At 43.1% G+C, this 14,741-nt stretch overlaps 1 protein-coding gene across 2 annotated transcripts in view; it reads right to left on the reverse strand.

Moving 5' to 3' along the window:
- LOC126293600 (myc box-dependent-interacting protein 1) overlaps window positions 1–14,741 on the reverse strand; it is a 420,229-nt gene that overhangs the window by 23,066 nt on the left and 382,422 nt on the right. For both annotated transcript variants that reach the window (XM_049986879.1, XM_049986880.1), the window contains exons 3-6: window positions 11,352–11,542; window positions 8,423–8,698; window positions 4,537–4,652; window positions 1,729–1,769 (exon numbers count right to left, since the gene is read on the reverse strand). In XM_049986879.1, coding sequence (XP_049842836.1) covers window positions 1,729–1,769; window positions 4,537–4,652; window positions 8,423–8,698; window positions 11,352–11,542 — 624 coding nt within the window. The remainder of the gene's footprint in view (window positions 1–1,728; window positions 1,770–4,536; window positions 4,653–8,422; window positions 8,699–11,351; window positions 11,543–14,741) is intronic.

Here is a 14,741-nt window from a genome sequence, read left to right on the forward strand (position 1 = left end):
TATGCAAAAAGTTGCTTCAAATCTATTAAATTTAACCAATTAAAGAACAATTAACTCCGCATCAACCCAGTGTTTAAAGATTTTCAAAAGAAAAAATTCCTTTAACTAATGATTTCTATTTAGTGATAGCATGTTATCAAAACACTTACATGGTATGAAAACTGCTGCTTGGAGTCTCTATTTGAACATAGGAGCCAAACTGTTATAACAGCAGGCATTTGACAATGTCCATATTTTCTATCGATATGAAAGCTGCTGTTTGACTAAATACTGAAGTGACTTGCGTGTACCTGCCATTCCAGATACACGCTACAAGCTCACTGCCATGTCATCATTAATGTTCATCCTTATCATCTTACTGAAATGAGAACCTACTGCTATGAACACAGGGTTGCATTATATGTGGTTGTAAGAGTTGGCAGTCGGGTTTGAAGGCACAGCCGAATGTGTTTCAGGGTTTCATTCACTCACCCCCCCCCCCCGAAGTATTCCTTCTAATGTTTTTTAAAACATTTGTTTGTCACATCATTAAAAATGCTTTTTCTCATAATAATGAATTTATCCTTAAATCATTGTTATTTTTGACTGCTGGCAAAACTTTTTTCCAATTACTTTTGCACAAAAAAACAGTATCATGCATTTTGGAGAGATTTTTAATATTGAGCACCAATTAAATGGTATGTTTTCATAAGACTTAAGTTTAAATACAGGAGTCTTCGAATCTTCAAAGACGGCACTTCAGCTTCACAAATACGTATATCAACATGGCACCTACTTGGTTTGTTTCTACAAACCAATCACAGCACAGGGTACATGATATCACGCAAAGGTATTTCTGGTGTAGAAAAGAGTACTGAGATTGTTTATTACAATATTTACTCCATATTATTTCTACTATTTTGTAAAATGAATTCTGTGATGAGAACATGATCTGTAGAATAGTCCAAATGACTGACAGAAGGAAAACAAGAAGGTGCTATGCTGATTTACACGTTTGCAAAGCTGAAGTGCTGTATTTGGATTTTTAATATTTGTTTGTCGTTATAAAAATATGCTGTTTAACTGATGTGCTGCATTAAGGATCTCTCCAAAATGTGACATTTTCCCCAGGAAAAGGAGGTACGAAATGTGACTTCAGCAGAGAAAGCTGTTACCAGGCTGACGTAACACCCAGGCATCTTTCATAAACAGGAAATGAACTATCATTTTTGAGGTAATATGCATACCTCAGTCTAGAGAACAAAAGTCAAAACCTAATTTCAACATTAAATAACTATTGGTCCCCAGTCTCAGTGAACTGTTGCCTTCAGTCACAAGATTTGTGTGCAGGAATGGGGGAAAATGCTAAATTTCATGATTTTTGTAAAATGCGCCAAATTAGTTTTACTTGTCACATCATTCATTTATGTAATATTTTCCTGTCCCTGTTTATGGCACCTTGCAAGCACGGATGGCAGCAAATTATTACTGGTGGGAGAACTAACTAATTGAACTTTCATAGAAGCCTTGGCGATTTCCTCCATAGATGGGATGAAAAGTTGGCTTTCTACAAGGTATTTATTCAACCACAATACTATAGCCCAGAATATTTTAATAAGTATGGCCTTTACTGCATTTAGTTCTACTGACATACTAAAGATTAATTCTACAGAACATTGGAGACTGTACACAGCCACACTACATATGTGCTGCATGCTTCGTTTTTGTTTTATTCTGAGACTGACTTACCCCCTATGGATGTCGGTGAAGATGGTACACTCTGGATCATGCTGAAACAATAAAAATATTGTTATGCTAAAGTAATACATCTCAAAATTACAGCACAAATTAAAGTTGTTACCATATGAAGGTCATCAAATATTTTATTTGCCTCGACAGACACACACGTACTGAGGGACAATCAAAAAAAGATTTTATTCCTAATTCAGAATGTAATAGTGCGAGAGAAAAGGTATCTGACATGCACAAACATCATTTTTCCAGTAATATTTTGTTAACTCTGAAGAGTTATACTCTGTTTTATATCCCTAGTACTGCTTCCATCACCTCCAATACAGAACTGTTAAAGCTTTCTAGCCATCACTAAAAGAATGTAATGGACTTAGGCCGAGCCAATTTCTGGGCAAGTACAATTCGCCACTGATCAGGCAATAACAGACAAAAGCGTACTCTGAAGATAGAAGAGCAGCTTTCATGCCCTTTGTTACGGATCATCGACCAGGGCAGACTTCGACAGGGAACGTCATTTAGCAAACTCTGAGAAGTGAACAGAAAGTAGTTGTAAATTGCATTTGCTATGTACTGGAAGTTTACCTACGATTATTTGCATTTGGTCATTGAGGGCCTTTTTGGCATTATATTACATGCAGTGCTGCACGCTTCATTATTCAGCAAGTCACCAAGATAAGTAACCCTTTTTAACGCATCTGTGTGACATTGTTACTAATCTGTACCTGACGGCTCGACACAAAAGTTTTGTATCAAGTACAGATAGTGTTGAGGATCAGTGGACAAAGTACAAAACCATCGTACAATATGCGTTAGATGAGTGTGTGCCAAGCAAGATTGTAAGAGATGGAAAAAAAGCCACCATGGTACAACAACCAAGTTAGAAAACTGCTGCGGAAGCAAAGGGAACTTCACAGCAAACATAAACATAGCCAAAGCCTTGCAGACAAACAAAAATTACGCGAAGCGAAATGTAGTGTGAGGAGGGCTATGCGAGAGGCGTTCAATGAATTCGAAAGTAAAGTTCTATGTACTGACTTGGCAGAAAATCCTAAGAAATTGTGGTCTTATGTCAAAGCGGTAGGTGGATCAAAAGAAAATGTCCGGACACACTCTGACCAAAATGGTACTGAAACAGAAGATGACTGAGTGAAGGCCGAAATACTGAATGTCTTTTTCCAAAGCTGTTTCACAGGGGAAGACTGCACTGTAGTTCGTTCTCTAGATTGTCGCACAGATGACGAAATGGTAGATATCGAAATAGACGACAGAGGGATAGAGAAACAATTAAAATCGCTCAAAAGAGGAAAGGCCGCTGGACCTGATGGGATACCAGTTCGATTTTACACAGAGTACGCGAAGGAACTTGCTCCCCTTCTTCCAGCGGTGTACCGTAGGTCTCTAGAAGAGCGTAGCGTTCCAAAGGATTGGAAAAGGGCACAGGTCATCCGCGTTTTCCAGAAGGGACGTCAATCAGATGTGCGGAACTAATAGGTCTATATCTCTAATGTCGATCAGTTGTCGAATTTTGGAACACGTATTATGTTCGAGTATAATGACTTTTCTGGAGACTGGAAATCTACTCTGTAGGAATCAGCATGGGTTTCGAAAAAGACGATCGTGTGAAACCCTGCTGGCGCTCTTCGTCCACGAGACTCAGAGGGCCATAGACACGGGTTCACAGGTAGACGCAGTGTTTCTTGACTTCCACAAGGCGTTCGATACAGTTCCCCACAGTCGTTTAATGAACAAAGTAAGAGCATATGGACTATCAGACCAAATGTGTGATTGGATTCAGGAGTTCCTAGATAACAGAATGCAGCATGTCATTCTCAATAGAGAGAAGTCTTCCGAAGTAAGAGTGATTTCAGGTGTGCCGCAGCGGAGTGTCATAGGACCGTTGCTATTCACATTATACATAAATGACCTGGTGGACGACATCGGAAGTTCACTGAGGCTTTTTGCAGATGATGCTGTGGTGTATCGAGAGGTTGTAACAATGGAAAATTGTACTGAAAAACAGGATGATTGCAGCGAATTGAGGCATGGTGCAGGGAATGGCAACTGAATCTCAATGTAGACAAGTGTAATGTGCTGCGAATACATAGAAAGATAGATCCCTTATCATTTAGCTACAAAATAGCAGGTCAGCAACTGGAAGCAGTCAATTCCATAAATTATCTGGGGGTACGCGTTAGGAGTGATTTAAAATGGAATAATCATATAAAGTTGATCGTTGGTAAAGCAGATGCCAGACCATTTCACTAACTCACGAACTCGGCCTACAGCAACAACAACGGCAACTCTGTCTTCTCAGCAGCCAGTGATGAGGCCTTTACACAAAAAGTTTGCGGAACATAGTACGGAAATTCTTCTACAGCTGCTGCATCTCATTGTGTCGCATTTCTTAAGTATTGGGGTGATGACAGACTGCTTCCATTCTGCCAGGATCCTTCCTCTGCTCCAGATTAAACAAATCAGATGATACACACTATTGTAGGCTCTCTCTTCTTTCTCTCAGCATCTCTGCACGTATTCTGTCCATTCCTGATTCCTGTTCGTTCTTCAGCATTTTTATGACGACTACTGCCTTTTCTATTCTTGGCAATTCATTCTCCCCTATTGGTACTGTTACTATTTCTTCATCTCCTCCTCCTCCTCCTCTCTTTGGCTGAATGTTTTGTGCATAGAAAATTAGCCAAAGGCAATTACATAAATGAAGCATAACCTCTACGGTTTCCTGAGTGCAGTCTAAACAGAAACACGCCAAGTATGAGAATTAATACAATAACACATTATACTACTCACTTGTTATTACTAGTCGAAATCTTGGGCGACTTGGGTGAACTTTTCTTGACAGTGTACGATCCGCGTTGGCATTCAGTTGCTAGCTTGTCCACAATAGCCTCCAGTTCTCCGAAAACCTGCAGTACAGGAGAAAAAAGATATATCCTTTAATGACAGCATAAGAGGATGAGGGATAGCAGTCAGCATGCAGAGAAGTCTCTACCAAAATGGAAGACTGACTGCTGCTGTTACTCTGAAAGAATAAGAGTGCAAACAGTTGCCATAAGCTTCGCGGAGAGCAAAAAGTGACTGACAGTTCACAGAACCACTAAATCCAATTTACAGAAATAAATAAATAAATCTTAATAATACACAGATCAATACCAAAGTCATATTGTATAACCCTCTCTGACATAAGGCACAGTGAAGAGCAATTCAGCAAGGTGAGGCAAAGGCACACATTGCTACAGCTTGAGCAACACCTGGGTTGCCACATGCACAGTGATAGACATTTGACTGACATGCCAGGCCACGGCATCATGTGCAAATATCTGCTGTCACCAATGGCAACCTTGTGGCAGTCAATGTGTTAAACATTTTTGCACATAATGTTCTCTCTCATTTGGATGATATCAGTGAACCAGAATGAGGTTTTCACTCTGCAGCGGAGTGTGCGCTGATACGAAACTTCCTGGCAGATTAAAACTGTATGCCAGACCGAGACTCGAATTCGGGACTTATGCTTGTCGCAGGCAAGTGCTCTACCAACTGAGCTACCCAAGCACGACTCACACCCTGTCCTCACAGCTTCACTTCTGCCAGTACCTCATCTCCTACCTTCCAAACTTTACAGAAGCTCTCCTGCGAACCTTGCAGAACTAGCATTCCTGAAAGAAAGGATATTGCGGAGACATGGCTTAGCCTGGGGGATGTTTGCAGGAGTGTTTTGGTAAAGTTAGGAGACAAGGTACTGGCAGAAGTAAAGCTGTGAGGATGGGGCATGAGTCATGCTTGGGTAGCTCAGTTGGTAGAACACTTGCCCGCGAAAGGCAATGGTCCCGAGTTTGAGTCTCGGTCCGGCACACAGTTTTAACCGGCCAGGAAGTTTCATATCAGTGAACCACATTATCTAGTTTGACAGCCACCAAGTTCCTCCTTTTAAGTAACTGTAAAGATGATGAAACTGGTGGACTTCTTTCTACACCTACAGCTACATATACATTACCTCTATAAGTGCATCAATTCTCCTTAAGCCACCATACAGTGCATGCCAGATGGTACATTGTACCACCACTAATCACATCCTTTTCTGTTCCACTCACAAAAAGAGCAAGAGATAAACAAATGTCTATATACCTCTGTATGCGTCCTAATTTCTTGTATCTTATCATCATGGTCCTTACACGAAATGTACATTGGCAACAGTAAGATCATTGTGCAGTGTGAACTAAATACTGGTCCTCTAAATATTCTCCATAGCATTCCTCGAAAAGAATGTGACCTTTCCTCCAGTGATTTCCATTTCAGTTCCCTAAGCATCTCTGTAATACTTGCATGTTGTTCGAACCTACCACTAACTTATCTAGCAGCCCATCTCTGAATTGCTTCAATGTCTTCCTTTAATCTGACCTGGTGCGGATCCTAAATACATTAAGAGTACTCAACAATCATCCAAATTAACTTGCATTTTTCTACATTTGGGGCTAGTGCCATTCATTACACCAACTAGAAATTTTGTCCAAATCATCTGGTGTCTTTCTACAGTAACTCAACTTCGACACCTTAACTGTACACCACAGCATCGTCAGCAAACAACTGCATAATGCTTTCCCACCCCATCTGCCAAATCATTTATGTATATAGATAACAACAGCAGTCCTACCACACTTCCCTGGGGAACTCCTGATGACACCCGTCTCTGATGAACACTTGCCATCTAGGAAAACATACTGCACTCTATTATTTAAGAAGTTTTTGAGCCATTTGCATATCTATGAACTTATTCCATATGCTCGTACCTTTGTTAACAGCATATGGTAGGACACTGTGTCAAGTGCTTTCCGGAAGTCTAGAAATATGGCGTCTGCGTGGTGCCCTTCATCCATAGTTCGCAGCTATCAGAGGAAAGGGCAAGCTGTGTTTCGCACGAGTGAAGCTTTCTAAAACTGTGCTGATTCTTGGACACAATGGTTTGAACTTAATTTACTACATTCAAACTGAGTGTATGTTCAAGAATTCTGCAGCAAACCAATGTTAAGGATATTGGTCTGCAATTTTGTGGTTTCATTCTCTTACCTTTATTATATCCAGCAGTCGCCTGCACGTTACTCCAGTCACTCAGGACTTTGTGGTGGGTGAGAGATTCATGATAAATGTGGGCTGAGGAATGGCTAATGCTGTAGAATATTCTTTATAAAACTAAATTGTGGTTCCATCTGGACCTGATGACCTATCTGGTTTCAACTCTACCAGTCACTGCTCTATGCCAGGGATGCTTACTACTACTTTGTCCATACGGGAGCCTGTTCAGTGGTCAAATGTTAGTGTGTTTAAAGCCCGTAACTGTCGTGTGTTCTTATTTCCCAGTGTCCACACCTTTACTTCATCTGTAACATGTAATACTCCTACAGACAGTTTTCTGCAGTTTCCTTTGAAACCTTTAAAGTTTATCTGGACCACCCACAGTAACTGTGCACAAGGGTCATATTCTGCACCATTACTATTGTCTACTTCAATGGGAAACAAATGTAACCTTTAACTACTGCTCAACAAACCAAACTGTAGACCAATCCTTGAAAATTAACTTGGTCACATGGCTAGGTACAGCCATGTTCCAGTTCAAAGCAGAGCACATAAACAACATTGAAGTCAGCACTTAGATATTTGACAATATTCTTCCTTGGAAGTTAATTAATTCATACACTCATGCAGCATTAGGATAATCTTGTGTTTCTTCCACTATGTGTGTTCTATCAAAGACAAGTCTTACACTGAGAAGATCATACTCTTACGGAATACAGTAGTGGCCCTTTAATTGAACGAGGGTAATCCCAAAAGTAAGGTCTTTTTTTTTTTTGTAAGTACATAGACCTGTTTATTTCTACAATGATTTACATCAGTTTACAGCTTGAAGATTTAGCTATTTTTTGACATAATCGCCATTTCTGTAGATGTACTTTTGTTGATGCTGTGGCAGTTTTTGTATGCCCATGTCATACCAGCTCTCTGAACAGCATGGCAGCGAGCTGGTATGACATGAGCATTCAAAAACTGCCACAGTGTTCACAAAATTGCAGCGACAGAAATGGTGATTATGTCCCAAAACAGCTAAATGTTCGAGCTGTAAACTGATGTAAATCATTGTAGAAATAAACAGGTCTATGTACTTATAAAAAAACAGGAGACCTTACTTTTGTGATTACCCTCGTATTTAACATCTGTCTCAAGATGACATCTTCCTCTGAATGTTTATTAAGTGTATTTATTCCCAATTGTGATTTTGGTCTCTTAGGCAATTCTGAAGTGACAGCTCACTATATAGTATGTCAATGCATAGTCATTCCTTATAGGAATGACACCTTCCTTATCCACATCATGTTTACATGTTCCACATGCGAGGATTCTTTGTCATCTCTATAAAAGGGATGTAGCACTTCATGTTAAAGATTTTATTCGATTTAAGGATGAGAATACTTTCAGTACCAAAAAGCAGACATCAATAGTTTAGCACTGATAAGCTCTATTTACGAAGCACATATTAGAAGACTGCTCCTCCAGTCCTCTACCAGGGAGACTCAAGTACTGTGAGCACAATGAAGAAACCAAAATCCAAAGGAAAAGTAGGGTGATAGAATGCAGAAAGAAAACATAGTTCAGTTTCCACTGACAGACACAGAAACATACTTACCTTCGCGGACTCGCAGTGGAAGACCTGTTCCGCAGCGAAGAAGGTCTGCAGGTTGGTGACGAGGAAGAGGACGCGCGAGTCGTAGAGGGCGGGCAACTCGTCGTGCAGCTCCGAGTTGAGCATCTCGTAGGTGCGCTTCGCCTCCTCCAGGGACTCCCGTGCCCGCACCATCTTCAGCTCATCGCGCTTCTTCGGGTTGCTCTGCTGTAGCGACTGATAGCTGTGCCGCTGGCTGTCGTAGTCCACCAGCTTCCGGCCGCGCTTCTCGATCTTTTTCTGTAATTACAAAATATTTGTTATAATGCTTAATTGCTTTTCACTCATTCACTCACTTGCACACAGTGTTCCACAAATCTCACTGTAAAGGAGAGCTTTCAAGGATGTGGAACGAGGCATTAAAAGGCAGAAGGCAGCTTCTGTGTATACGAGGGTGAGTCAAATGAAAACCTTAAATTTGTAATAACAAAACGAAATTTCTCACCGTTATCCCGTAAGTTGGCAAGCATGCTACAAACAGCGTACAGAATGGCCTGTTATGTGGCAGCATGGTGCAGATGCACACATACTGTCGCAGTATCAGTATAAAGATGGCCGCCCCACTTGCGACTTGCACCAGGGAAGAACAGCGCTCTGTTATTCGGTTTTTGTGTAGTGAAGGTGTGAAACCTATTGAAATTCATCGATGAATTAAGGTTCAGTAAGATGCATGTTTGTTACAGCAGCAAGTCTATGAATGGAGTAGGAAGTTCGCAAATGGTGTGACTTCAGTGGAAGATGCTCCTCGTCCAGGTCAGACACAACGAGTTGTGACTCCACAGAACACTGCAGCAGTTGAAGCCACAGTAAAGGAAAAGCACCGAGTGACACTGAATGACACTGCAGCATCTTTACGGATTAGCCATGGGTCAGCACACCACAATCTGCATGATGTGCTCCAGTTTCACAAAGTGTCTGCAAGATGGGTGCCACGGCAGCTGACTCCTGAAATGAGGGAACGACATGTTGATGCTTGTGAAGAGCTTCTTCGCCACTTTGAACGAGAAGCTGATGGCTTCCTTGCAAGAATCGTTACTGGGGACGAAACCTGGGTTCACTTTCACCAACCGCAAACGAAGAGAGCGAGCAAGGAATGGCGCCATTCCTAATCACAAAAACCAAAGAAGTTTCGAACAAAACCATCAAGAGGAAAGGTTATGCTGACACAGTCTTTTGGGACGTAAAAGGCGTCATTTTGGAGCATTACATGCCTAGAGGGACCACTGTCACCAGTGCATCATACACAGACCTCTTAAAAAATCATCTGCGGCCTGCAATCAAATCAAAGCGACGTGGATTGCCGTCAGCAGGTGTCCTTTTGCAACATGACAATCCAAGGCCCCACACTGCCCGTACGACAGTTGCAACAATCACAGACCTGCATTTTGAGTGTCTTCCTCATCCACCATACTCACCAGACCTTGCCCCAACTGATTTCCATACGTTTGGACCACTTAAAGACGCAATGGGAGGAAAGGAAGTTCCGTTCTGATGAAGAGGTACGCCACGTGGTGCATGAGTGGTTGCACGGACTACCAAAAAATTTTTTTCTCAAGTAATTTATGCACTTTGTAAGCGCTGGAGGACTTGCATTGAGCGTGAGGGAGTTTATGTTGAAAAGTGATACAGCTTTGTACCACTTCTGCACAATAAATAATATTTAAAAATATTTCAGGTTTTCATTTGACTCACCCTCGTACTAACAGCAGGCTATAACTAGTGCTCATATAAACAATAACAAAGAAACAAAATGTTCCCAGAGCGAATTTTCACTCTGCAGTGTAGTGCACATATTCGAAACTTCCTGGCAGATTAAAACTGTGTTCCGGACCGAGACTCGAACTAGGGACCAGTTCTGCAAGTTTCACAGGAGAGCTTCTGTGAAGTTGGAAAGGTGGGAGACGAGGTACTGGAGGAAGTAAAGTTGTGAGGACGGGGCGTGAATCGTGCTTGGGTAGCTCAGTTGGTAGAGCACTTGCTTACGAAAGGTAAAGGCCCCGAGTTCAAGTCTTGGTCCGGCACACAATTTCAATCTTCCAGGAAGTTTCAGAAGCTCGTGAAAATTTATTCTTTATGCATTCCACAAAATAGGAAAACCAAGGGCATGTGAATTAAGTCATGTTGTGCACTACTGAAGACAAGCAGCTTTTGTTAGTTGCATTAATTATTACCTATTATTGATCTACCGTAAACTGTAAGTGCTTCCTCAAGCCATATTTAAAAGGTAAAATTTGTAGGAAAGCTGCTGCTGCTACTACTATGTTAGTTATATTGGAGCAACACTTTGAATCTTGCTGGCAGTGCCAGACAGGGAGTCAGATTAGGGGCCGAGATTTTCGCTCTGCAGCGGAGTGTGCGTTGATCTAAAACTTCCTGGCAGATTAAAACTGCGTGCTGGAACGAGACTCGAACTCGGGACCTTTCCTTTTCACAGGCAAGTGCTCTACCATCTAAGCTAACCAAGCACGACTCACGCCCCGTCCTCACATCTACTTCCGCCAGTACTTCGTCTCCTACCTTCCACCCTTTACAGAAGCTCTCCTGCGAACCTTGCAGAACTAGCACCCCTGAAAGAAAGGATATTGGAGAGACATGGCTTACCTGCAGCCTGGGGGATGTTTCCAGAATGAGATTTTCACTCTGCAGCGGAGTGTGCGCTGATAGAGCACTCGCCCGCGAAAGGGAAAGATCCCGTGTTCGAGTCTCGGCACACAGTTTTAATCCGCCAGAAAGTTTCAAAATCAGCTGCAGAGTGAAAATTTCATTCTGTTCACGTGCTTCTGTTCGACGGAGGCCAAAATAGTTTAGCAGTGTCACCGATTGGCGATTCAGCACACTGTGCTGTAAGGCACGGAGGAGTGAATTGCGAGTACTACATGGTTACGGTGCTCACCCTCATCTCCGGGAACTGGCTCTGGTAGGTGTTGAGCGGGATGAGCACCTGGTCGCCCAGCTTGTGGCTGAAGTCCTGCCACAGCATCTCGCAGTTCTGCGCCTGCACGTACAGCAGGTCGTGGCCCGTCCAGTTGCTCTCGTAGATCTCGTTCAGGGAGTCCATCAGGGTTTTGCTCGCCGCCTGCACCGCTGCAAACCCAACAGACTCACTCAGACAACGCACTGGTGCTTCGGGACTATCAGTAATGAGCAACTGCTCTGAAAGCTTTTACTACACTTTCTACGCTAGGCACCACAGACAAACAACAAATGGAGTATCAATACGATATTCAAAGCATCATTACGCTTCTAACAATACAAGTCATCTGCAATAGGGATACAAAATACTTTAACCAAACCTTTATACACTCTAAGAGAAAAACAAAAGCTCACACAGCGAGTGAATGATCCGAATTCGATGGAAATCTGTAGATGTCATGCACATGTATAACAAGAAAATGGTTACAACTACAGAAAAACTGGATGGTTTTTTCAAGAGAAAGATCTTCCCAAATTGAGCAATTCATTAACACGTTGGTCCGCTGCAGGTCATTATGCAAGCAATTATGCAACTGGGCTTTGATTGACAGTTGTTGGATGTCCTCCTTGGGGACACTGTGCCCAACTGGCGCATTACATCATCAAAATCTAGCTACACTCATGGTCATAAATTACGGATAATGCTCATAAATGGTGAAACAACGCTCTGGTGGGCGGTTTGCGGGTTTAAACCACCTCGGGGTATGATCATGTGGTGCATTTGACTTGCGGTCGTCGCACGGTGGCGCTGGCAGCAGCCCACATACGCAGAGGTGTGTTGGTGCATGTCAGAGTGCAGTGCAGTGAGTAAGTGTGGATACGTTTTCAAACGTGCTAATGGTGATTGTGAGTTGAAAATGGCACAAAGAACACAAATTGATGACATTATGAGGGTTAGAATACTAGGGCGACTGGAGGCTGGTCAAACACAGCAGGTCGTAGCACAGGCCCTCCGTGTGCCACAAAGTGTGATCTCAAGATTATGGCAACGATTCCAGCAGACAGGAAACATGTCCAGGCGCTACAGTACGCGACGTCCACAGTGTACAACACCACAAGAAGACCGATATCTCACCATCAGTGCCCGCAGACGGCCACATAGTACAGCAGGTAGCCTTGCTCGGGACCTTACCACAGCCATTGGAACAGTTGTCTCCAGACACACAGTCTACAGACATCTGAACAGACACAGTTTTTCGCCCAGAGCCCTGCAAGGTGTAAGGTGCATTCCACGGACCCCTGGTCACAGGAGAGCACGTAAAGCCCGGTGTCAAGAACACAGTACATTGTCATTGGAACAGTGGTCCCAGCTTATGTTCACGGACGAGTCCAGGTATAGTCTGAACAGTGATTCTCGACGTTTTCATCAGGCGTGAATCAGGAACCAGATACCAACACCTTAATGTCCTTGAAAAGGACCTGTATAGAGGTCGTGGTTTGATGGTGTGGGGTGGGATTATGACTGATGCACGTACACTCCTGCATGTCTTTGACAGAAGAACTATAACAGCTCAGGTGTATCGGGACGTCAATTTCAGGGGTGCAGTGGGTCCCAACTTCCTCCTGATGGATGATAACGCACGGCTCCACCGAGCTGCCATCGTGGAGGACTTCCTTGAAACAAAAGATATCAGGCAAATGAAGTGGCCTGGCTGTTCTCCAGACCTAAACCCCAACGAGCACGTCTGGGATGCTGTCGGTCGACGTATCGCCGCTGCACGTCTTCGAACCCCTACGACACTTCAGGAGCTCCGACAGGCACTGGTGCAAGAATGGGAGGCTATACCCCAGCAGCTGCTCGACCACCTGATCCAGAGTATGCCAACCCGTTGTGCGTGTGCATGGTGATCATATATCCCATATTTACGTCGAGGTACATGCGACATTCTGCAATTACCCTTAATTTATCAGCAGGACTGTAGTTGGTGAGCCCAACCCGTTATGCACCAAACATCCTCAGTTGGGGAGAGATCCGGTGACCTTGCTGACCGAGGTAGCATTTGACAAGCACAAAGACCAGCAATAGAAACTCTTGCCGCGCTCGGGCGGGTATTATCTTGCCGCAAGGTAAGCCCAGTATGGATTGCCATGGAAGAGGCCAACAAAATGGGGCACAGAATTTCGCCGGCGTACCGCTTCGCTGTAATGGTGCCTTGGATGACAGCCAAAGGTGTCCTGCTATTAAATGAAATGGGGCGTCCCAACGGAAATGTTCGTTAGTGACTGGAGCCCACTTCGAAGCGGAACGCATCACTAACGGCAATTCTACTTCATTTAATGAGAATCCAAGCCGACTAAAAAAAAAAAAAACAAATTTCACGGATTGAGAGAGCATAAAATGTTATTTTAGTGATTACAAAATGTAATCAAATTTACAAAGAACTTGGCAGCATGATCTCACATATCAGTACTACACCGCACCCCCTCTGGCTTGGATACATGCACTGATTCAGTTGAGAAGGGTGTCACAAGGCCATTGAATCCTCTCCCGCTATCCACGAACTGTTTACTCGGTTCTGTAGTCTCGAGCACCTCACATTCTGGGTGCATCTAACAAATCGTTTAAGGGGAGAGAGTGAGCAGCTGCTATATCTTTGCCAGCCACAATTCATTCATATCTACTTAGCAACTAGGTTTTTTTTTCCCTACACGAGTATGTAACAGAAGAAACACTTCAATTGATCGATGAAAGGAGGAAGTATAAAAATGTTCCGGGAAAGTCAGAAATACAAGTTGCTGAGGAATCAAATAAATGGGAAGTGCAGGGAAGCTAAGACGAAATGGCTGCACGAAAAATGTGAAGACATCGGAAAAGAAATAATTCTCGGAAGGACAGACTCCGCATACAGGAAAGTCAAAATAGCCTTCGATGATATTAAAAATCAAGGGTGATAGCATTAAAAGTGCAAGGGGAATTCCACTGTTAAATGCAGAGGAGAGAGCGGATAGGTGGAAAGAATACTTTGAAAGCCTTTATGAGGGAGAAGATTTGTCTGATGTGATAGACGAAGAACAGGAGTCGATTTAGAAGAGATAGTGGATCCAGTATTAGAATCAGAATTTAAAAGAGCTTTGGAGAACTTACGATCAAATAAGGCTGAAGGCCCCCCATGAACCATGGACCTTGCCGTTGGTGGGGAGGCTTGCGTGCCTCAGCGATACAGATAGCCGTACCGTAGGTACAACCACAACGGAGGGGTATCTATTGAGAGGCCAGACAAACGTGTGGTTCCTGAAGATGGGCAGCAGCCTCTTCAGTAGTTGCAAAGGCAACAGTCTGGATGATTGACTGATCTGGCCTTTTAACAAT

This window comes from Schistocerca gregaria, chromosome 10, assembly GCF_023897955.1.
Source record: "Schistocerca gregaria isolate iqSchGreg1 chromosome 10, iqSchGreg1.2, whole genome shotgun sequence".
In the NCBI taxonomy this organism is placed as follows: Eukaryota; Metazoa; Arthropoda; class Insecta; order Orthoptera; family Acrididae; genus Schistocerca; species Schistocerca gregaria.